The sequence below is a fragment of the Anopheles ziemanni genome, chromosome 2 (genome assembly GCF_943734765.1).
Source record: "Anopheles ziemanni chromosome 2, idAnoZiCoDA_A2_x.2, whole genome shotgun sequence".
NCBI classification, from domain to species: Eukaryota; Metazoa; Arthropoda; class Insecta; order Diptera; family Culicidae; genus Anopheles; species Anopheles ziemanni.
The window spans coordinates 45,394,171-45,419,747 of NC_080705.1; the positions used below are offsets into that span (position 1 = coordinate 45,394,171).

Genomic DNA, 25,577 nt, shown 5'->3' on the forward strand with positions numbered 1-25,577 from the left:
TTTGAATGTAAACAATCAAACACCCGAAGAATCAACTCTTTGGTGTCATCTGTTTTCCAGAAACGCAATTAAGAAATCGTGCTTATACTTTCGTGGACACCCTTCAAGTGTTTTAAATATTCTTCCGTCATACCTGCCCCACTATGGGCATACTAGACTTTTTCCCTTTGCACATGTGAATCGACAGTCCTTTCGCACAGGGGAATATCTGGTCTCGGTTGGGATTTGAACTCACGCCGTCGAGAGAGCGCTCATGAGCCAATTTTTTAACCGGCGTAACCGCTCGGTTGTTACAAATCCCCTAAAAAGCCATCAAGACTGAATTCACCATTTATCACATTTACACATCGTATCTTGACTGAAATCCAGTTTGGTAAATATCGCATTCACATCGCATGTTCACAGTTTATTTTATCATATTTCAATCAAGACCTAAAATTGGATTGAAGAGTATGCTATAGTAACGCTGGGCAATCCACGATACTATTGTCATTGGATTTGGATTGTAATTACTAGTGGTTGTTGTCTGTTTCTAAGGATCTCCTACATCTCCGATCAAATTAAATCATGGCAAGTTCAAATGAAAAACTGTACAATTTGTCAGTTAAAAACTTCATTATTCAATATACTCATTTCCACATTTTTGTTTGTGTAAAATTAGTATCCCTTTCGTCAACAAAACTTCAAACAAACAGACGAAAAGACTTCTGTTCAGCTATAAAAAGAAACAAATGAAGTTATAAAATGAAGGACTAGCCAAAGGAAGGAGCAATAAAAATTGAAGTATGATCCGTCGTTGAGGGAACGAATCGTGCTTTGAATGATTATTTAAATATTGCAAGTTTTATACTTCCATAACGCAGTCAGCACTCCTTTCAAGAATACTGGAACGTCGCTACGCAATTTCATCTTTCTTCTATTCTTCTTCTTCTTCTTCTTCTTCTTCTTCTTCTTCTTTTTCTTCTTCTTCTTCTTCTTCTTCTTCTTCTTCTTCTTCTTCTTCTATATTTATAAAAATGAATGTTTGTCTGTTAGTGATGCTAAAACTCAAAACCAGCTGGACTAATCTTGATGATGTCTTCGTAAGATTCGTTCCTTTTTACCCAAGAAAGGTTTATAAAAAAGAGAATTTGAAAATTCCCAAAGAAAAGCCGGAAAATTCGAAAATTCGTAGAAACGACTATTTTCCCTTTAAAAACCAAAAAAAAATTACCCTCTTTTACGAAACCTAAAAAATGACTAGACTTATCCCAGCGAAGTCTGCTGGTGATTTGTTCCTTTTGGTCCAATAAAGGTTTAAGAAAAATGAAAAGTTTGAAAATTTCTAAGGAAAATTAAGAAAATAGAAAAAGCTCGAAAAAAGGTTTTTTTCCATAAAAGTGAAAATGAATGTTTGTTTGTTCGTGATGCTAAAACTCAAAATCGGCTGGACCAATCTTGACGATTGGTGTGACCAATTTTTGTATGATTTGTTCCTTTTTACGTTAGGAAGATTTAGAAAAAAAGAAAACTTGGAAATTCCCAAGAAAAAGCCGGAAATTTCGAAAATTTGTAAAAACGGCCTTTTTCATATAAAACGGATACTGAACAACGACTGGACTAATTTGAACGAAGTGTTCTGGTGGTTTGTTTTTTTGGATTCAATTAAGGATTTATAAGAATGTACATTGTTTTAAATTTCCAAGAAAAAGGAAGAAAACCAGAAAACTCGAAAAAGGGTTTTTTCCATCACAAAAATTATATAAAGGTTAATGTTGTTTGCAACGCAAATACTCAAAAACGACTGAGCCAATGTTGAAGATGTCTTGGGAAGATGTTCCTTTTTATTCAAGGAAAAGTTAGAAAAGATTGGGAAATTCCCTACGGAAAATAAAAAAATTGGGAAGAATAGCAGAAACGGCTTTTTCCGTATAATAAAATCAAATATTCAATTTGCAACTAAAACTAAGAAACGCAATCTTAACGATGTTGTGGGATCAATTGTTTCTTTTGGCCCCAACCAAATGTAAGGAAAACCAAAAGTTAACAAATTATAAATGAAAATCAGAATTGTCGAATTAAATCTGTACTGGATAGTGAATTGTAACGTGAGTGTTCCTGCACTAGGACACTTAGGAATTAGAAATGAACAATGTCAAATGAAATGAAATGAATGAACAAATTCCCCATGCTATTTTGCAATACGATTCATCGAAAATTGAACTCGTTATAAATGTTTATTTGAACTTTGACGCATAGTATCGAATCTACGATTGGTTGACTGCACGTGCAATGTTAGCTGCCTTCGTGGGCGCGGTGGGGAGAGATTTCAGGCGGTGGCGGAAATGGGAAATTTCTGCGTTGGTGTAAAAGAGTCAAGGCTCCATCTCCATCTCGCTTTTACTCATTGAATTCCTATCTCGACCTGAAGCTATGGCTGGTAGGGAACGCGGTTCAAGTCTGTGTAACAGCTCGAGACACGAGAATGTGTAGAAGTAAGAGGAGAGAAAAAAGGGTTCGTTTTTCGTTTTTTGCCACGGCAGCTTCGGCTTTTTCTTCGGATCGAACTGGATATTCGCTGAATATACCGATGAGAATCCAGTTATTACCCAGCCGCGTTTTATAAGGCGCGGTGGCGCTTGGGTAGCTTGTCCCACTAGGGGATGTCGTGCCACATAAAAAAAAGTATTTGTATGTTTTCGGATGGTGTATCAATGCTTCGTACAGGTCATAATGATATTCTATCGTTAAGGATTTTCCGGAGAAGATGAATGTAAATTGGTCCACGTGAAATAACCATAACGTAGTAATGGTATTTGCAAAAGTTTTGAAAACAATCTCCAAAATATGGTGAAAAACATTCATATGATGTTTCCTTCAATTTATTAAATGTGTATATTTCGTATGTGTTCCTTTTTTTATAGAGAGATTCATCAAAAACAATACCAGTGTGCCTCGTTAGCAGTTTAGATTTTTATAGTTTTAGATAATGGGATATTGTAATTCAGACATTTGTAGAATGTTAATAAAACCTTTCAATCAGCTACTAACGATAGCTGAACTAGACAAATTGAGTTTGTTTTTACAGCACGCACACATAAGTAGTGAAACATAATTTCCAGAGAATACTATCCTTTTTGCACTTTTTCTTTCACATCGTGCATATAGAACTCACAAAATTTATATAACTTGGCCAAGCCAATCAATTCGAATTCATGCTATGCAAATAGGTGGTAGTATCTATGGGATTACTACCTCAAACCAGTGTCCATTTAACGAATAGCATGATTCGCGAGGACGAAAGTGATTATCTAGACGGAATGGGATAGATAAAATGGAGAATCGATACATCCTTCGGACTAGCTGGTCATATGAAGCTACAGGATATCGGAACGATAGACATTAATTACTTTTTCAATAGGAAATTTATTACCTGTAAAGAATCTTCCGAGCGATACGATGGTGGCTAACAGAAACAAGAATAGATAACGCTATAGAGAACCCCCGTTATAATGCGAATTTAATTTTTCTGTTTTACTCACAGGTTGATTTAATGTTGTCCGTAATATCAGTGTTGAAAGAGAGCATGAGATGTATTTTAAGCAATACTTGACTTAAGTTGTACTCTACTAACAACATATCTTTGTTTATATCTTTATTAAATGAGCATTAAATTTAAACAGCAACTCATCGTGGTTTTCTTTATTGCGAGTTTTTTTAAATAGAAGATTGATTATACCAGTAAATCAAATATAAGCAAAGGTTAAGGTAATTTTGAATTTAAATTTTATACGATTAGGTAAATATATTATTAACGGTATTAACGCTTAGCCAATGAATGATGCCAATATAAGAACAAAAATATTCTGCAAATAATCATGATGAAGTAACAAACTTACTTGCTTTAGTAAGTGGCTATACAATCTTTGAGTGATCGAAGCCAAGATGTCTAGTAGAGTATCTGGACTTAAGGGGCACATGACTCAAGTTTCGCTCAACTAACTATCTTGGACAAAGGTAAGTAAAAACGAAAGTAATTGTTTATTGTTTATTAGGCTCATCGGACATTGTTTGTCTACATGAACACTTATGAACTATATTACAAAACTAGGAAAAACGCGAACGCAGAGAGTCACGTCTTTTCGTGACCCCGGCTTGGGACATGTTAAAGCTAAAAAAATCGTAGTACTCATTAAATACAGCGGTCATGGCATTTACAGGTGCTGATTGAAGGGCATACGCTAAAGTTGATAACAAGTTAAAATGATCAACAATTCATAATTCTCACTGTGTTTAATTTGACGGTCCTATTAATTTAATTATTCTCACTCTAGAATTCAATAGTCTCACTGTCTTTAATTTGACGGTTCTCTTATGATTTAAAAACGTTGAGAAGTATCTCGTGAGATATAGAGCACTTTAGAATAATGAATAAGTGCTCAGTTACATGATTATAAGAATAGCTCGGCATGCTTGAACTACCGAAAATCATAACCAGACATAAGAAAAAGTTGAACGAGATGCCTCGTTGGTGTAAAATACACATGCACCCTTAGCTGAAAAAAAGTAATTTATGAGTACATAATAGATCAATGTGAATTTTACTTATATGATATAATAATCTTACCTGAAATCATGTAAGATTTTCTTAAAATAGTTTAAGCTAAAGCAAGTATTAAAATAATATATTGCAATCAAGTAACCAATAATAAAGTACCTCAATTTGTAACTTAACAAATGCTTAATAGAATTCTATTCATAATCGTTGCATTGTAGTTGCGGAGAGAAAAACAAAAATATCCTAACACAAGGGCAATATGAACCGGCTTATGCGGGACAGAAGAATTATGCAAATACTCAGGTATTCTAAATGTATTCAGTATTCCAGCTACATAAACTTAAGCATCTACAACGCACACAAAAATAATTATCGACGTTTCATGTTTAAATATATGATGCGAAATGCGATCTTACAGAACACATTTTTATTTGGCGTTTTAGTTTAATTTATTTGTAGCGAAAATTTACTTTGTTGTGTTGGAATAATAAAAATATCTTGTCTTGATAAATAGCTTATGGGGGTAGCAGTTAATGGGGCGAGTTCTACCCCACTAACCGATCCATTTTGCCCTAAAATTTTCATATTACATGTTATCTTGAAACTGCTATTCAACATCTTCGTTGTAATAATAAACTTGTTCTAAATAAACTCTATAAATGTAGTTATTAATTACAAACCACAATACTATGACACATAAAAACGATGATTAATTTGATGGCCTGTTTCTACCAAAAACGATGATCCCTGATTGTTTATGTAAATAATAATTTCGTGCCCGAATTAAGTCCACCATCGTCTGGTTTTGGGTAAATGTGAACGCGAAAAGTTTATCTTCTATTAATACGATACCGTTTGGCTGAGATGTCCTACTCCTTAGAAAAAGGTCCGTGCAGAAAGTCCTACATTGTACCTTTGGGATTGCGCTGTTATTTTGCACTGCTTCGTTCGTGTATGTTACCTTACCACCGGGACCGTCAGGACAGGAGTATTATTCTTTCCCCATCTAACTGGAGCATCGTATTGCCGAGCACTGTCCGGCAGATGGCCACATTCTCAAAACCTGTTTAGATAAGTCCTGGATAAGTGTGGGAGAGAGAATGTGCGAGGCAACTTTTGCTGTCGCTGAGATATCAAGAAGAAATATCGGGAAGTTACATCCCAGAAACCGGGGCAATGGCGTTGGCCATGGGAGAATTCAGCGACTGTAGAGCCCTTGTTTGTACGTGAAAAGTTAAAAGCTTTTTTCCACTCTCTTGTTCACAGCCTTTCAAAATCCACGTATTATAGAGCACCCGACAGACACCATAGTACCGCGGCATGAGCCAGCAACACTCAATTGCAAAGCAGAAGGAATCCCCCAACCGACGATCCAGTGGTACAAGGATGGCGCACCATTGAAGATACTCCAGGGATCCCACCGGATAGCGCTGCCTGCTGGCGGGTTGTTTTTTTTGAAGGTAAATATCGTTCCTAATCCCTTTTAAAAATGCAAATTTCCCTAAAACTCGCTACCGTTTCCACCCTTCAAATTCAGCATGCTGTTTCTTTCACCAAAATTCTTCCAACGTTCAGCACTTGCACAGAAGGGAAAGGGAACGAGGCATTCCAACCAACAGCGTTAATTCCCCTAATGAAACACCTTCGTGCTTTGGAGATATTTCCGAATGCTGGGTTCTGTTGGCTTACCCTGTAAATTCATTGAAGTATACTTCCAAATCGAGCCCCGCTGGCTAAACAAAACTTAAAATGCGTACCGACGTGTATCTCACTACGGAAACTGTTTACACTGATGTAGGTAGATTGCTGTCTGGCGGTTTAGGGGCTTTGTTTGTGCAAATATTTGTAGTTATTAAAATTTAAAATAATTTCATGAAAAATTAAACACATATTCGGGCGTTATTTGGTGGTTGAAAGTAAATTTTCGCAAAACCCCTTTTCACGCATACAAAGTTTACGCTACAGAAGGGATAACGTTATTTTCACCTTCAAAATGGTTGGCGTTTAAATAAGGTTTTGTGAGGTGAGGTGTACGAATAGGGCTTTGGGGAGACCACATTTGACAAACGAGCTTCGGATGGACAAGGATGTCGCAGCGATAAAGAATAATTGGGCTGCGTAATGAAAACCTTTTTTAGGGTTGGAATTAACTTTATGATGCATAAATATTTGACGAAACAATCTTGAGGTGTTCAAAAAAATGTTGGTATGCTGATTAGAGAACCCCAGTACCGTCATAAACGAACATATTGTTTTTCTTGTTATGTTACAAAGGTACTAACTAGAATGGGTAAAAGAAGTTGTATTGTTTTTCTTTATTGTGTTTCCCTCTTGAGCTGTAAGCTTTTCAATCTAATCTCATGTATTGAATGTGTGTTTATTAATTTCTATTGTTAATGTATTTTTTTCGAATGCGTTGTAGTTAAATCCACTATCCAAGCTTAAAAACCTTACATAAAATGCTTTTGTTTTTAGCGTTTTACTAATTTAGATGGTTCTTGTGAATTGAGAAAACGATATGGCGCTATCTGAAATATACAATAGTAATATTGTTAAAAATAGTACGTACCCACATGCTCGATGAAAAGTCCTTCAGTGATTGTGTGAACGCAAATTATTAAATAATCTTTCACGAAGTTGAAATACTTGGGCATGACTCTTCGATATGTTTACGTTATAAGTGAAATCGTTTTGTATCTATCTACATAAAGTAATGAAATATCAAATTAAATGCTTCTAATACACACTTATGGTGCAGCTGTCACTGTTATAATAATGTTAAGATGAAGGTATTTATACAACTACCTATATTTACCGCACATGGTTCGGTGATTACATGCAACATATTTTCCACTTAGATCAGTATGCTCCAGAAGGCGAAGCTTTTCCTGCTAATATCCAGGGGGTAACGTTTCCCCCATTGGTATTCTTGGCATACTGTCAAGTAACGATTCCTACACAGTTTTTTCCACTTTACTGGAAGTTGTTTCGTTAAGGCAGGCACAGCATCTCCGAACCTACCGAATTAGATCTTACACTTCTTCCTCGCCAAACCCAATGTTCCTTGTTTCCGACTCGGTCCCATCCGCTTTCGGTCGACTACGTTTTTATAGTCCTTAGGGCTGAGGGTTTGTCCCCTACTAGGGCACATTTCCCTTTCCACTGGTAGAGTTTAATTCTTCTCATTGAGCTCCACTTTTACTGACTTTTCCTTTTTCAGGTTGTTAACTCACGGCGAGAAAGTGACGCCGGTGTGTATTGGTGCCAGGCGCGGAATGAGAACGGAATCGCCCGAAGTCGGAATGCTACGCTACAAGTAGCAGGTGAGTTGCTTCATTTTCCATTTCCTATTTTAAATTGTTTTCATCGTTCTCATTCTTCGGTTACTTGCGTCATTCGCAAGATTCTTTTGTGTGCTGAGAAAAAAGGCATCCTCAAACGAGGAGGTTATGGTGCGGCATTGGAAGTGTGCAGGACATAAATTACTTAAAACGATCTGCTTATGGAGAACGAAACCGAACACTTGGAATCACGTTGAAACTCCACTATGCAAAAGAGAATGATTTTTACCATCTTCTTCAAACCCTCTTTTGAAATAGCATAATGGCATAATTTTGTTCACGACTTTTGAATTTCCTCAAGCCTGTTACATTGCACTCACAGATCTTAATCATTTACATTTATTTATTAATTTCCTAAACGAAACTATGAAACAACTTCTTTTTTCTTGGCCTATCCAGAAACTTTGCTAGAATTTCTGTTTTTCAGTTTCTGTTTCATTCCGATCTCTTTCCTGGTCTTTCCTATCACGAAAAACAATGAACATCACGAAAAGCAATAATTTATCAAATTACCGTAATTTGGCGAGTACTAAGTTACATTGCTCATCATCATTGTTACGTGTGAATGTATCAATTAATTTTAATTTCATACTTCTTTAATTTTTAACATACTAAGAGTAAATTCCTTGTTTTAAACAAAACATGAAGTATATTATCCTAGGGACATTAGTAATTTTGAAATTTATTTTTTTATTTAATTATCTAATAAAAACCAGATGCACTACTGTTCATTTGTGTACTGATCGTACCTATCATTGGCCTGCCTTTTAAGAAATTGTGAAATGTTAAGAGAAATATTAAACAAACTATGACAACCAAGCGCCGCTTGATGGATAAAACATGATAGCGCTAGTATGTATACGTAATCTCTGAAGATACTTTACTACGCTAAGCTATGTGCGTTGAAATCTTCGGCGTTAAACTAAATGCAATTAAATAAATGCAAAATAAACATCTTGGATACCTGTTAAGGCGCAATTTGGATGCGTTTTTCTTATGTGAATTATGACACTTCACTTAGACTTTGAGATCCGGTACTATGGATAGCTACAATGAATTCCTCTTGCAAAATCTCATAACTCTGCCCTTGGGACCACGAGATGTTGCCAAAAGAAAGGAAATCCTTGCATTTAACTTATTTCAAGAGCAACGGAATCACTCACAACGTTCAGACTTCTGCTTTGGGAGGTGCGCTTTAAAGCAACCTAGTTTCTAATATTGGATTAGCGTCTAGCATGTGTAGGACGATGAAAAGTGAAATAAATTTAATTAAAAATGGGAACATGCTTGTCTTTACCGTTCTCTTAATGAAACCATCCTACTTGAACTTCTGGATCTTCCCCTAAATCTATTATCAGCAGTATGGTCCCAGATAGCTTCTAATGCTAGCCCACTTGTTGAAGTAGTAAATTGTGCAGGAGAATCTGAAGCATACTGTTCTCAATTCAGCACATTTTCTCAATTGGTACTACAGCATATTGATTGTATAAGACTTTTGGTTGTTAGACAATAAATTACACTAACAGGCGTTATATCATATATCATGGCGCAGCGGTAGGGCGAGGAAACACTACACTACAGGTGTGGGATCGTATAACGTGTCAAATTTTTGAATGTTTTAGTTGGTAAGTTTTTTGCTATCCAGATATTTTTGGTAGAGTGCTCCTTAGAGCGGAAAACACAACAACTGTTTTTTGTTATATTTTGCTTTTGATTTGAATAGTTTGAAGCAAGCAAAATGCCACAACTCAAAGAAACAATCACGTTAGTTTTATTCTTGTTCTTGCCAGTTGGTACTTGTCCTGTTTTTTCCGATCATCAGTCTACAGATTGTTCCTGAACTATTGTGTAAACTTAATTGAAACCATATAATCTTAAAACAATATTCAAAGCAGTTTTAGAAAGTGAAAATGATTAATGTGACTGTGATACGTACTGCATCTGAAGCTAAATCTGGGATCATTAACGTAACTTGGATAGGATATGAGGTGCATCGATTTCCCCTTTGAGTATTTATCACTTTAGCCTTTTCTCGACTATTTTCTAAAGTTTCGAGTGTAAGTAAGAGGCATCTTGTCCGATACGGTATCTGGGAGCCGTTCGGGCACATTAAAAATCTAATTGCATGCCTAGTCATATTTCTTTAGACTTTTTAATAAATAAAACTTTTTAATAAAGAATAACATTTTTAAACATTAAGGATCGTTAAATTCGCATGTTATGTGATATATAATAATTTTTGATAATTTTTTAGTGTATGTTAATCGATACATTTACATTCTATAAGGGGGTCCGCGACAGCCGAGCGGTAGCGCTGGTTAGAAAATCGGCCCATGAGCGCCGGGGCTCACCACCTCGACGGCGTGGGTTCGAACCCCAACAGAGACCGGATCCTCCCCTGTACGAGAGGACTGACTATCCACGTACAACATGGAAGCAAGTCTCGTAAGTCCTTCACGGACAGGCATGACCAAGAGGTCGTTACGCCAAGAAGAAGAAGAAGAAGAAGACATTCTATAAACATGCTTCATCCGCCAAATGATCTCAATTTGATAAGTTACCGACGAAACTGCTCATAGCGCCCAAGATAGATCGAACCTGATTCCCGGCTATACTGCCGGCTTCGTGAGCATCGATTTCAGTGTGTTGAAAAAGATGCAGCGAATCAGATCAGATTTCTTACACTAAATGACAGTTATGTACATTTTTCAATATTTTGAGTTTCGGCCTGATTTTAAAACTGGTACCAGCATTCAGCTGTCCGTTACGTTACGAGAGGAACTCTAGGTGGTAACCCCAAGAGCTTCGTAGTTGTGTTCTATCCCAGGCATTTGTAAACTATTGATAAAATCAGTACAATTCACAAGTGATCACAAAAAGCGGTAATTTGTGTTTGTTTTTTTTTATTTGAAGCGTCAATACTGCTCTATGTTTTAAAAGAAGTACCCAAATGACGCAACGTGATATTTTTGTTCAATTATCTCGATTCCTTGAGTACTAATAAGGGCCAAATTGATCCCTTACAACTCTAGACAACTAGACAAAAAGTAAAGTAAAGTAAAAATTAAATTGCGAGTAGATAAATTTAGCTTTTTCTATTCTATTGTTAACAAACAATTGAATAAAATTAGTTTACATACTTTTTAATATGTTTTCTCAGTATTGCGTGAAGAATTTCGACTCGAACCGCAGCACACTCGGGTGGCTCAAGGGGAAACAGTGCTGCTAGAATGTGGCCCACCAAAGGGCGTGCCAGAACCGACGTTATCATGGCGAAAAAATGGTCAAAAGTTAGATGTAGATGTATCGAAACGGATTCGAATCGTCGATGGAGGTAATCTGGCTATTCAGGATGTACGGCAAACTGACGAAGGGCAGTACCAGTGTATTGCAAAGAATTTGGTTGGTGTCCGGGAATCGGCAACAGCGTTTCTTAAAGTACATGGTAAGAATGCGATCAGTGAACAATCCTTGTGAATTAATTTTTTTTACAATGTTACAACTTGAAACGATATTAATCTGAACATACTACACAGTTAAACCTTTTCTGATACGAGGACCACATGACCAAAATGTTGTCGAAGGTGCGTCTGTCACGTTCCAGTGTCGTGTTGGAGGGGATCCAATGCCAGATGTGCTTTGGCGTCGGACAGCTTCTGGTGGAAATATGCCTTTGGACAGGGTACACATCCTCGAGGATAGGAGTTTGCGATTGGAAAATGTAATACTCGACGACGAAGGAGAGTACAGTTGTGAAGCGGATAATGCTGTTGGTGCTATTTCCGCAACTGGTACATTGACTGTGCACTGTAAGTATTATTAACATGTAGAAGTGCTATAAATATTTAATTTTATAGGTGAATTCATTCTTTAGCAAAATAATGCATGGAATTCTTGTTTTCTTGAAATTTTAGCTTCACTACAAAAATAAACGCTTGATTTGTTTTATAAGGACATGAATATATACTTGTTTTTATGTTCTTATTATGTTTAACTATTTTTTGTTTTAGAAATACTAGCAATGAATCACTAAAATCAAGATTGATGGCAGCATGCAGTCTAGTTGAAATGCCAACTTCAGTTCAGAACATGCATCCGACTATTTTGCTAGTTAATTTTCGTCTGGCATGTAATGATATTTTTAGGGTTGCACCAAATACCGAAAAATTAATAAATCGTACGATTATGAACCCACCACTAGCTCCTCCATTTCTTACGATAAGGCCAGTTCCTCAAGTAATCGAAGCTCCACAAGATGTTTCCTTCGAGTGTAAAGCAGACGGACGACCGAAACCAACAACCTTTTGGTCCATCGAAGGCAACCGAACACTGATCTTTCCCGGAACTAAGTTTGATCGATTCGAAACATCGTATACCCAAGAGAGCTTGACGGTTCTAACCCTACCGAAGACTACAAAATCCGACAACGGCCTTGTAGTCGTGTGCAACGCCGTTAACAGTGTGGGATCAGTGAGTGTACGCGCGCGACTAATGGTGGCGTCACAGGATGATCGTCCGCCACCCATAATCATCCTTGGACCGACCAACCAGACGCTTCCGATGAAGTCCTTCGTGGCAATGCCATGCAAAGCAGTCGGTAATCCTACTCCCATCATCTCTTGGTATTTGGAAGGAAATCCTGTGGTTCCGTCCGAGCGTATCAATGTCACTGAAAATGGAACTTTATTGATACGGGATCTAGACCGAAGCACCAATCAAGGCATGTACACTTGCGTCGCTAGTAGCCGCAGTGGGAAATCCACTTGGAGTGCCTACCTGCGCCTGGAGCTTCCTACAAATCCCAATATTAAATTCAACAGAGCACCTGAACCTACCGACTTCCCCAGCGCTCCTGGAAAGCCACAAATTGTCAATGTCACCAACAGCTCTATTACCATCTCGTGGCTACCAAGCATCAAGTCCGGCGCATCCGACATCAATGGATACTTGATAGAAGTGTTTTCAAGTGATATGGCAAAAGGTTGGGCTACGATTCCGTACCAAGTTTCGTCAACGAGCTATACGTATGCGCCGGTTTCTCCGAACGTTAGCTACATCTTTACAGTCCGTGCACAGAACGACCAAGGTCTTGGTATTCCTAGCCTGCTGTCTGATCCAGTGAAGATCGGACGTGAGGTTAATCATGGTGAAGACATCAATCTAAGTGAAGCACAGGCGACGCTATCTTCAGGACGAGTAGTCAATCTCCTAGAAGCAAACGCGACCGACGCTACCAGTGTTCGGCTGGCATGGGAAATCGTTAATGGACAGTATGTGGAAGGGTTCTATATCTACTCGCGTAAGATACACTCAAACGGTACCTATCGAACATTGACTGTCCTGCACGGTGGTGGTGCTTCTGCTTGCACAATCAATGGATTGGAAAAGTTTACCGAGTACGAGTTTTTCCTCGTGCCGTTCTATAAAACCATCCAAGGTAGTCCATCGAATTCGAGATCGACCAGCACCTTGGAGGATAGTAAGATATCCATCAATATCTTTTGTGTATAAAGAGCGACATAACGAAGTAGTCCTTTTTCGTCTCCTTTCCAGTTCCTTCAGCTGCTCCAGGCAACCTAGAAGCGGTATTACTGAACACTTCAGCTGTTTACCTCAAATGGGACCCGCCTGCCAACGGCACCATCAACGGTATATAGTCTAGAGTTCCTTCAAGATCATTATATAATTCTGATCCAACTTGGTTTTTCTTTTCGAAAATAGGAAAGTTAAAATACTACCACATCATCATACGGGGATATGACGCTTACAACATGTCTAAAGTGCTGACCAACATGACAGTCGATGGCGAAGCACCAAAGCTGTTGCTGGCCAATCTGTCGGCTGGTGTAACTTATTCTGTGAGCATTGCCGCATCAACAAAAGTTGGAATTGGTCCGTACAGTATTCCTTCAATCCTGAGACTTGATCCTCACACTAAACGTCTCGATCACGGCTATACCAGGTACTGTGTTACCGTAATTAAACATACTTTGACTGAAGTTTCATCAATAATACGAAATTTAATCAGAATTCCAAACACAACTTGAATGACTTAATGACTTTTCACTTTTTTTGTTTCTTTCAAAACAGATATCCTATAAATCACGACTTCTCGCATGATATTCTAACACAAACATGGTTTATTATCCTCCTCGGATCCATCATCGCCATAATCGTCTTCCTCTTCGGAGCAGTAATCATTTTCCGTCGAATACAAATTATGAAGCACAGCTCTTTGAACAACATGCATGGTAAAATATTTTTAAAAAAATATTAAATAGTTTTTCGTGTCATCTGTTGGCTATGATAAATGTTAAGTATCATTTATTTTCATCATAATGTGGCCTTGGCCTGACTCTATCCGAAACCGCTCATGGTCACTCGTCAAACTGGTTCCAATTCCGAATATCGGCTTTTGCCCATATCGTATGCTTATCGTTTGCAATTTCAGGTAATCACGCAATCGGTACGGTTCGCAAATTTCCAACGCTTCCCTTGAATCCTAACGGGGTATGGATCGATCCTGGCGGAGGCGTCTGGCGGCAAGCATCCGACGTGACCAAAGAGGCTATCACCGACTATGCCCAGGTGTCTGCTGCTCCCACGCTTCCACTTCCAGATTACGAAAGGTAAGTTTATTTCACTAACGTGTATTATAGCGTAACCTCTCTCAGCCCTCGTATATCAGTTTTTATTATGCCATGTTTTTCGACATGGCATATGATTTTTTTGTTTATAAAGAATAAAAAAAACTCCACAAAATAACTGGTGCTAAATACTCAATAATTGATATTTACAACTAAATGAAAATGAGACTTCAACTGTTTTCAAAGCTAGACGTATATGCACTCCTGCACTTAATGTTTGTGCTCCTCTCAATTAAGCTTAGGCAGACAAAAACAGGATAGCATCGTTAACAGATCTCCTTAATTATACCTAATTTTGCATACATTAAACAAACGTCACACCACTTAGTGGTGATGACAGTTTCGTGAAGTGAAACAGCCTCAGGGATAAGGAGAATGAGGGCTGCGTAGATAGTTTATAAAACAAACAGGATCGAACAAAAAACTTAACAAACCGCACCACTTCTCAACACATAGTCGGTAGGTTCGCCTCAGCAAAGTGGTACAGCTACCGGGACAAATGGGGACAAATAAAACTTAAACTTTAACAGGGATCTCTCAACAAATGCGAATCCCCATTCACTCGTGCGGGGGATAATGGGGAAACTCACTTCAAAGGGTTCCAACAGTAATGGAGTTCGTAAATTTTTGGGGTTTAAGTTTCGCACTCAAATAGCTGTGAGAGCACTTTCCGAAAACTTTTGCCGCAAAGGATATAGTGTTGGGCGTTTATCGCTACCACATTCGTCAGAGCAGTTTGTTGTTTTGCGCCGCGACAGCATTACGAGGTATGTGGAGCAGATTCTTATATTTCCTACGAAAGTGACGAGAAGGCTTCATCTTTAAGGTTTTCAATCATCTCATTAACATATCATCACAAAAACACAAACGTGAAAAGTTTACTCATCAGCCTGTTTGTTTAGCATTCGAGCGCAGTATCTTCTTTTACATATTATTTCATGAGACAACATAAGTAAGATTTCGACGAAAGTTTCCTAGTCGTGAGGGAAATTAGGTTAAACCTTAAAGTTGACGCTCTTTTGCAACTTTTTGCTAATAATTTACATCCCCTCATAAATGCTTTTATATTTGAATTAAGCTGATATACATCCGTACCTTGTGTAGACACATTGTCGGAAATGACCGGGCTTTATGGAGACACCTGCGTGGGAGTGTTCGTGGGGACATGTCAAACGCCCCCGCGGGCAAAGGATCGTTCCCGAAAAAGTAGAGGATCGTTGCTGAAAGAGGGCGCTAGTGAGGGACTTGGTATAAAAGGCGGTACCGAAGAGAAAAGCGCCAGTCGCAAAAGTATAGAAAATGAGAAAAAAAATTAAAATTTTGGCTGATCAGTTGATCACGTCTAAAACATTTATCACCTCTTTTTCATTTCGGTGACTCTACGTTGTAGTTACAACACACATTGTTAGCCTGTCTTCCAACATAACTTTCATTGTGACTAGCAGCTATCTTTAGTGCTAAGTAAAAAGTACTGCTACGCTACTGCACGGCTAAAACTAGTAAGTGTAACGAAACAAACACACCGGTACATTAGTACTTTTTCAAGAGGCGTTTGTAGCAAGGTATGAAAGGTGCTTAACGGGCCGAACGCATCCACGAGTGTACTTGTGTAGGTGAGATGAACGCGTGTCCTTACCAATTCAAGTGTCACCGTCATGAGTATCGTAGTAATAAGCGACCCACTTGCCTATGTGAGGACTACAGGTGTAACGTTTAGTGTAACGTAACGATTTGCTTGAGGTTATGTAAAACTACGGGGTAAAACAAAGTAATCGAAAGTAATTGAACTGAAAATAATCATAACGCTGGTTTTTTTAAATCTGTTTCTCTTTTTTTCTTTACATTAATTGTATATTCCACACGAACAACATCATAGATTGTCCCCTCTGAATATGCCTGACTATGCGGAAGTAGCCGGTTGTTCATCATTTAAAACCGATCTTGGCCAATCGCCCTGCTACGATAACTACGGTGCCTACGCCTCAACTACGCTGGTGGGACGCTCGACCCAAATGTACGCCCATGGAAAGCTCGACACCAAAACGGGCTACTCAGCACCGTCGGTTGCAGCGGCGACCGCGTCCGGTGGATGTCACTATAACAATTTCATAAATCAACAGCACCAGCAGCGCCACCAGCAGCAGCTGCACATGCACCAGCACTCACCATACAGTCTGCATAGTGCACCGCAACAGTCGGCACATCAGTCCCAACCGCACCAGCAAGTTGGCGTCCACGATATGCGAGAACGCGACGTCAACGGACGTCCAATTGGTTCGGCAAACGGTGCCAGTGGCGGTGGTGGCAGCATGAAAAGCCAGAGAATGAACATCATCGAAAATCGTATGGCGGATATGTTGAACAATTTGAATCAATCCTCATCATTGGGCCAACATCCAGCATCCAGCGGTATGGGATCCTCGTACGGTGGCTCAACGGTAAGTAATCTCAACGTTGGTAGCCACAGTAGCCTACTTCCGGCGGGCCAGCCAATGGCGTCCACGTCTGTGATGGCGATGGATGTGGTGGCCAGCTTTTCCACTGTTGGCGGAGGAAGCAGCAGCGTTCCGCACACACCGCTGTTTGGCACAATCAAGCGCACTGCAAAGTACAACAAAATAGGCTACAATAAGGATAACAAACTCAATTTCGGCGATAATGGCCGATCAGTCGAGCAGCCGCTCTTCGTGAAGTCCAAGTACGATGGCACCTGGTCCTCCGTTCCCAGTACAGCGACGACATCGGTCAACAGCATCAGCATGATTAATAATTCGCCATATCAGCAGCAGCAACAGCAGCAGCTCACTTCCCACCTCAACAAAAGTGGCTACCAGCCCGAGCAGAATTTGCTCCAATCGTCCATTCCACCGCCCCCGCCTCCACCACAACCGCCTTCTTACCACGTTACCCAGCAGCATTCGATGGGAGTGATGTCCTGCCATGGGAAAGAAACATCCCGATCTCCATCACGGTTATCACCGACAGTGCAAAGCAAACAAAAACATAATTTAGATAATTTACCTTCTACGGATAACTACAATAGTACCGATCCGTGCTTCGGTGGTAATGACGTGGATGCTTCATCTCAAAAAAGGCACTAGCGGTGTTCGTAACACCAATGTGGAACACATTTCCATAGAGTTCGATAAAGAGGAAAGCGTTGCGGTCTGTGCTATCGTTTACCTTTGTAGGTGTGTTTTCCAAGCTTCCGTGCACAACGTATGTTTTTCAGGCGCTGGTTAACGACTTTCTACTAGGAATGAACAAACAATGGCTATGAGGCTAGGGGACGTAGCAGCAATGCAAGAATCGTGCGACTGGACGTCAATCTCATATGATATTTTTGGATGGTAAATTATACGGAAACAAAAACTAGGGAAGCATTGCCAAATATTTAAGCTCGACAAGCATGACAATTTTGTTAATCATTTATACCACTTTATTTTACTTATTCATTGTTATGGATTACATCTTCAATCAGTTGAGCGTACCTTAGTAAAAAGTCTCGACGTACTTTTGATTAAACGCTGCATTGTCGAGATTATGAGGTTCTGAGAGATAATGAATTGTATTGCCGTATGTCTCATTAATAAAATCGCCATCTCAAGGTACATGATGCACTCATCGATAGCTATAATTTATATGACTTGGAATGTACGAATCGCTTAAGACTGGTAAACGCATAAGAGCCTTACGCTAAGTTGATGAGGCTTTGCAAGAACAGGAGCGGAAATGAATTGACGGTTTAATTCCTACACTTTCTGTATTTGCTAATCATCGTGTATATAATGCATATAGTGAACTCTATTGTACATTATACTTATTCTAAACGCAGCAGGACAATGCAATGCGCCCCTAGACATTAGCTGGAAAGAGTCATACGTCATGTTAATTCCATGAGGTTAATTCCAACGAGTCACCTCCAAGTATAAATTGGCTATAACAGCAAAAAAATCTACATATCTCATTCTACCTAGCTTATATGAGCCAAGTAAAATCAAGAGAGGCTTATTAATGCATATTTTGCTTTTTAAGCTCCTAACCAAGTAGTTGTATTCGTTTAGTTTTGCATCCAAGCTTATAGCGCCTCTTGAAAACAAAACAGAATCATGTTACAAAAAGTAGAATGAAAACCGAGAGACACCTATTAGATGCTTGATTGTATCAACATACATCATCAACATGAATTGAACATGCAACTTTTTGGATTGACCAACAAATGAAAATAAAGGATATAATGTTTCAGGTACAGAGTTCTTCACTGCACAGTAAATCAAAATTCACTTGAGAAAAAGCAAACTTAATATAACGGCAGAAACTGAGTAGTGAATGGATACGTCTTGACGAAGCATGACCATACTCGTATGTTGATTCTTTATCCTGTTGCAGTTTGAATTAGAATAATTACCACACTTTGCGTCCAATCACACTTTCTCCATCTGATTTCCTCTTCTACAAATGAATGTTGTTATGACTTGTTTGGCGGACATTTCCACATATGGGACAATAGTAGGAACGTTGCCATATCGATCGTAATTAAACTCAACATCGCCATTAGCTCCATTAATGAAAAATGTGTCAGACAATGTTTAAATCTTCTATGCTATTTTCATAATGAATACCAAATTCCAGCAATATTCCACCAATATAGTTTAGCTTCAATGGAAGCATCAGCTCCATAAAATTGGACGAATTTGGTTTTTGATTGTATAAATAAAATGGGTAATTATGCCAAAAGTCATATATCGTGTATCAGGCATAAAATATGTAATAAGTAACTGATCAAAATGGAAGAAAAACAATATACAGTTGCTTCGAATGATAGTTTCCGTGATGACAAGTGCTTTAAACAAGCCATCGTGTGGAAATGAACTGATAAACTATTGGACTGGGTGTCAGAAACGATAAATAAAACTTAGAAATTAAGTTGACGAGAAAATATCCTGCCATCAAGCAAGGTTATTGCTACCAATCAGTAATGCAGAAATAATAACTTCCAACCGAAATTCAGTAGATTCTTTGCATAGGCTGAAGTATCGAAGAGCAGTATAACGGTATGTTTCATGAAAATAATGAAGTCAAAGAATTTGGCTGAAACAAAGGTCGAATAAAAAAATAGTATTTTCAATGACATGCAGCTTTTCTGTTTAAATTTTTTTGATGACTATCTTTTTTAATGTGTTCATACTGTTAACACATCTGAGTTCAAACGTCTGAGGTATGGGAAACCAAAATTTTTCATCTATTGCAGTGAAACGTCGATTATCCGTGAGTCTAACAACTGACCATTGCACCGTGTTAAACTTTTTAACGACTATCAGATGTGTTACGCCAAGAAGAATAAGTGCAATATGTGTTTTACTTCGTTTGCTTATCCTAGAATATTCAAGAATCATCGGGACGATTTAAAAAAATATTTTTTGTTAAGGTTAGTACAAAGAGTGCAATAAATTATTAAATGCATAAAAAGTACCTCTAAAAAGAGCATCGAGCTCTCATTGATAGAGGGTTTCATCCTGTCTAGGTTCGTTTGTACATAAACATCCCATTACGAAGAATTTGTGCCAGATGAGACGCTACAACTTTGGTTTCTGTTTGCCTTTGAAATAGTCGTCCTCTTTAAATGCAAAAATAGGGGCCCACTCCACCTAACTCGACTATAACAACCAATTTTCTTTCAGTGTGTATCGCTATGACTCTTCGTCAGTTTTGTGTGGGAAGGTTGGTAACTGTTAATACCATCTGTGTCCCTCACTTTAGGTTGGCAAAAAGGAGGAAAGTCTTAATTGCTGTGGGGCATCGTTTTACTTTTAAGGAATTTGCAGTTTTGGAAAATTGTCAAATAAACCGCTCACAACCTGATTGTACCTTGGTGTTGAGGATAGCTTAACAGTGAATGTTTGTTAATCCCGGCTTCAGTAAAGAGAGGTCCAACGGAAACTCATAGTAAACGAGCACACATAATTTTTTTTTATTATTCCATTTTTACTCACCTGTAATAGCACAAATCTCTTACAAATATCGTCCAAATGTATCACTTTAAGATGGCGTAAGGCTGTGAGAGAGTAGCGCTAATGCGACAAGCTATTCGGGATGTAGATTTCGATAGAAAACCTATGGAAGTTTAGCTTGTTTTTTTAAATTAAATAAAAGGGGAAACAAACATAATAAAAAATATACTAATATTTTATTTCTACACTAAGTCAACACTCTAAAGGGAAGAATGAATGAAACAGTGCATACAAAATCTTACTTTATAAATGAAGTATATCCAAGACAGAAAATTTCTAATTACAATCAAATCAATTTGTCACTCAACTCGAACTTCGTTCTTAGAAAAAACTATTTTTGTGTTGGTCATCTTATAGCCCTTAACTTGAACGGTTTAACAATTTGATTTATTCATACATGTAACATGATTTTAGGAAGTTTCTTCTTCTCCATCGGCTTATTTTCATGTTAAAGCAAAACCTCTCACCGACGAGAGTTTTATGCCCTACTGTTGTTAAATTATAGTATTTATAAGATCAATTTACTTTTTCATTACATTATTCACAAAGCTTGCATGCTTTCAATCGAAATTCGTTATAATTCGATACTATAAATAGTATAAATAAAAATCCAAATTGGACAACATCTTTTTCCGATTATCTTTATCCCCTCAAAAGGTCTTTTGAACATGTTTACTTTTGCCTCAATACTGACCAGTGAGGATAAGTTTGTTCGAATTTCTGACATTTTTTATTGCGTACTTACCTAAGGGCATAGGCGATCGAACACGATTTGATACTAATGCCATGAGCAGCTCTTGTCGTGCTCATAGACTGAGTAATAAATGAAATTCTTGTCGTATGACTGAATCAGCCATCGAAGTTTCTGTTTGGAAGGATGGTGAGGGCGCGGGGGGTGGGGCAGCAAAATTATGGAATTTGCAGGATTCAGAGAGCATTTGAGCATGTAAAACGGACAATCGAAATGGCAATACGAGACATACAAATTCCTCTGTTCTTTCTTTCTGTTGTTATTTAGCCTTAACAATCATTGCCATATCACAAACATTATAGACCAAACTAACTATACACCATTCAAGAATCGTTTTGTTCAAATACATATTTGATGTTTAGTTACCTAAACTTCTCATAAGGTACAATTTTAACGCGGCTATCTTCTTCTTCTTTCCTGGCCCGCTCACAGTTGAGCACGTCGTGCTGGCAAGGCCTGGTCACCAATCGTTCTCCTTGTAGCTCGATCCATGGTTGCAGCTCTCCATCCCCGGTCGCATCCGATGTCCTGCAGGTTCTGCTCCACTTGGTCCATCCACTGAGCTCGCTAAGCTCCTCGTCATCTCGTGCCGGGCGGGTCGCTGGTGAGAACCTTCTTGGTGGGGCATGAGTCCGGCATCCTCATGACATGCCCCAACCAACGAATCCTGCCGGCCTTCGCCACCGCCAGGATGTTCAGCTCGCCATTAAGCTCAGCTAACTCGTGGTTCATCCTTCGGCAAAGATAGACCGAAGCACTCGCCGCTCGAAGACTGCGAGGGCGTTGGCGTCCTCCGTGAGCAGAGTCCAGGATTCATGCCCATAGAGAACGGCCGTTCTTATCAGCGTCAGGAGCCATCTGGATCTCAGGAGTTTGTGGAGTACGAAATCCCCTGAAGAATGCGCCTCCGGATTTCGCAGCTACATTGTGTCCGAAGTTACGACATTGCCGAGGTAGCAAAACTCTTCTACTACCTTAAGTTCGTCACCGTCCATTGATACACTACTCCCCAGCTTAGCTCTGTCACTGTTAGAGCCACCAACGAGCAGGATGCAGAAGAGTATCTGGGATAGGATTTTGTAGGCAGCATTGAGGACTGTGATGGCTCCAAAGTTGGCACAGCCCATTCTGTCACTCTTCTTGTACACTGGGTGAATGACACCCAGCTTCCAGTCCTCCGGTATCCTTTCCTACTCCCAAACTTTCACAATGAGCTGGTGAATACTGACGGCAAGCCCTACCGAACCCATCTTGAATAGTTCGGCCACTAGCCCATCGCTGCCAGCTGCTTTGTTCTATTTAAGCTGCTTGATGGCACTAGTCACTTTGTCCAAGGATGGTGGGAGCCCATCATCTTCTACCCGCTGGCTAATGTACTGTTCGATTCTGCCTGCGCCGCTGCTGGATGCCCCTTGTTCCGCTCCGTTCAGGTGCCCTTCTCGTCTTGACACATTGCGACGCTTGGTGTGAAGCTGCCTTGTGTCTTCTTCATCATCTTGTAGTATCTGAAACGAGGTTTGAGCTGGAAGAAGGTGCTACGCATGTTCATGTGCCTCGAGAATGCGAAGTTTATGAGCCAGACGCCGTTGTCGTTGCTTAGCTGATGGACACTAAAGCTTCCAATCGTTGGTTTATAGGCCTGTTCTCTCCCGACCTGAGCATTAAGGTCTCCGGTGACGATCTTTACATCATGTTGTGGGCAGGAAAAGCGTCCTTATCGTCATCACTGCACCCAACCTCATAGCACCCATTACGAGGAACGGCGTACCGAGCTCGTGCTTATCTCCACCACTCTGGTAGATCATACAATCGCTGCGATAGCGGCGCTCCGAAACTCTCTTCCAGCGAACCTCTTGAAGAGACTTTCTCGAAGAAGCGGGCTCTCACTTCTTCTGTGAGTATTCTGGTATTCTCGGGTGCAGTTCCATGTACTGAGTTTGCAATCGTAGTCTTTTTTTCCGTCCAGTAGGTCTGACATGCTTGGTCCAAATCTGTTCTTCATTTTGGTTACTTTTAATTGCAATACAAAGGGTGGTTTTCAAGGGCTCTCCACCGCCTCATATCTGGTCGGTGGAACAACGCATTCTAGCGGTGTTTACGTCCCGTAAGATGCCAGTACAGAGTGTACAGGGGCGGTCCTAACATGGGGAATTGACGCTGGTTCGAGCCGCTCCTAACATGGAGAACAGACGCTCGGGGATAAACTACTAGCAAGTAGCATTCAATTCCCCTTTCAATTCAGCCTTACCGCCCATCCGCCCAAAGGGGAGGGGGGAGGGACGGGGAGGTTTCATGCCCGGTTCCGATTTTCTGACAGCAATATTGCTGTCAATGGCCATTTGACACTATCTTCCAAAATCGACGGACAGAAATATTCCTTGTCTAATAAGGGTATAATGATCCCCTGTACCAAATTTATCCATTGAAAGGGGTAAAAAGGATGTTGTTGTTTGCAATCCCTTTTCGTTATTTGTAAAGAGTGTCAAAAGTGGTGGCTTGGGATAAAGAAATCCATCACTGAATCCCTACGGCTGTAAAAGTCCCTGTGCCAGGCGGTGGAATAAATCCTGCTGAATTCAGTTTTTATTCGTTTGCACATAAAACAACACATAAAATATGTCCCAGAACGGTTTATGCCGGTGTGCGGATTGTTATTACACAGGCCACAAAAGTTTGGTTTACTTTACAATCAAATGTTCTTTATTGTCTAGTATAGTGATGTCAAACTCGTTTGTCCTCGCGGGCCCCATTTCCTCCCATAATAGGTTTGCGGGCCAAAACGTGTAATTGATTGTATTGATGAAAATATGTTCTTATCAGTGTGGTTTTATCTTAACCATCAATCATGTCTAACATTTTCACTTTTTTATATTTCATTACTTCTTACAAAATTTACAATTTCGAGCAAAGAAGGTTTCTTGATCAACCGTTTTAGAAATTTTAACGAAATCAAATCAAGTTTATTTAAATAAATGTTGCAGTTCAACACTATTGTGCTTCTTGGTAGAGATTTTAGAAAAGTAAAGATGCTAACTTATTGCTCCACATCTGTTATTATATATTTAATGATTTTGTAGTTCATCACGTTTGTTTTTTATGAACACTATTTATTCGCTTGTCTCGAAAGATATTTTTAAAGCCTTTGCCCTTGTCAACCGCCATATATCGGCGTGATGTGGATCAAAGTTGTATATCACATTCTTATAGAAATTGTTTAAGTTGATGTAACGAACTGGTTGACCGATCAAGCTTGATCGGTGCGTCAGTCGTCTACACCGCGAGCACCCCACTATCCGCAAACCGAACAGTTTGAGAACGTTTCCCGAAGGTTTGTATGGGACACGACATGCGTTGTTGTTGGAATTTGCCTGATTTTGCCATAACAGTAGCGTCATCTGGAGGCCCTTCTGTATAGCTACCCTACCAACGCAAGCTTCAGGCTGAGGCTGGAATTCAATGGGTAAGAACGAAATGGTGATAGCCTTGTCTCTTTTACACCAACGCAGAAATTCCCGAGTCCCGCCACTGCCAGAAATCTCTTCCCATCGCGCCCATCTGCTGCCGCGGCAGCCGATTCGAACTGAAAAATCGAGGCTTGTGATTGGCTAGCCGAACCCTCATGTGTGAAGCCCTCAAAGTGTCCCAGCCCGCAAGATTGAGTTAACTCAAGCACTTTGTATGGCGCTATCTCGCTTCTGTCTACTAGAAAGCAGCCTACGAAACTTCGGTTTTTACCCCTCTTCGCCGTGCTCCATTTCCCTCGTCCATCAATTCTTCCGAGTCACCCATTTTTACTTCGCCAGACCCGATAGAGGATCCTCCTCTCCACCTCCTTCCATTACCGCGTCTATCAACGCAGTCGGGCCAGCGAGGTGGAAGAATTGTCGTCGTTTTAAAGTTTACCGATTCCCCACCTCGTCCCAACACCGCCGCTTCAGGTTCCACACACCTGGTCCACGAATGTTCGCTCCGGCAGTTCGCTTTCTAGATTCAAAACTTTGCCAACGGCAGCGATCGATTTTTCAAATCAATTGATTGATTTCTAACTGATAATTCAACCGTTTACAACGTTTTCAATGCACGGTGCTAGCCAAATATCTCAAAATATTTGTTGAATTTATCGTGATGCGGAAAATGTTTGCTCGCAGATCCGACAATAAGCAATCTTAAATGAAATACATTTGCTTCGCAGAGTAAGAAACATAACTTGAACTTGTCGCTGCAAGATCCATGTTATTCATTGGAAGGTTAACCACCTTATTTGAATGAACGGGAAATTAAGTTCAATCC

At 39.5% G+C, this 25,577-nt stretch overlaps 1 protein-coding gene across 1 annotated transcript in view; it reads left to right on the forward strand.

Annotated features, from left to right (window-relative positions):
* The window catches only part of LOC131293655 (protein sax-3-like), a 36,627-nt gene extending 19,001 nt beyond the window's left edge, over window positions 1-17,626 (forward strand). Inside the window, exons 2-11 of the mRNA XM_058321731.1 lie at window positions 5,804-5,997; window positions 7,758-7,860; window positions 11,039-11,323; window positions 11,415-11,687; window positions 12,080-13,357; window positions 13,432-13,527; window positions 13,600-13,840; window positions 13,969-14,129; window positions 14,330-14,507; window positions 16,402-17,626. Of these exons, the coding sequence (XP_058177714.1) occupies window positions 5,804-5,997; window positions 7,758-7,860; window positions 11,039-11,323; window positions 11,415-11,687; window positions 12,080-13,357; window positions 13,432-13,527; window positions 13,600-13,840; window positions 13,969-14,129; window positions 14,330-14,507; window positions 16,402-17,626 (4,034 nt within the window). The remainder of the gene's footprint in view (window positions 1-5,803; window positions 5,998-7,757; window positions 7,861-11,038; window positions 11,324-11,414; window positions 11,688-12,079; window positions 13,358-13,431; window positions 13,528-13,599; window positions 13,841-13,968; window positions 14,130-14,329; window positions 14,508-16,401) is intronic.
* Window positions 17,627-25,577: the final 7,951 nt, after the last annotated feature.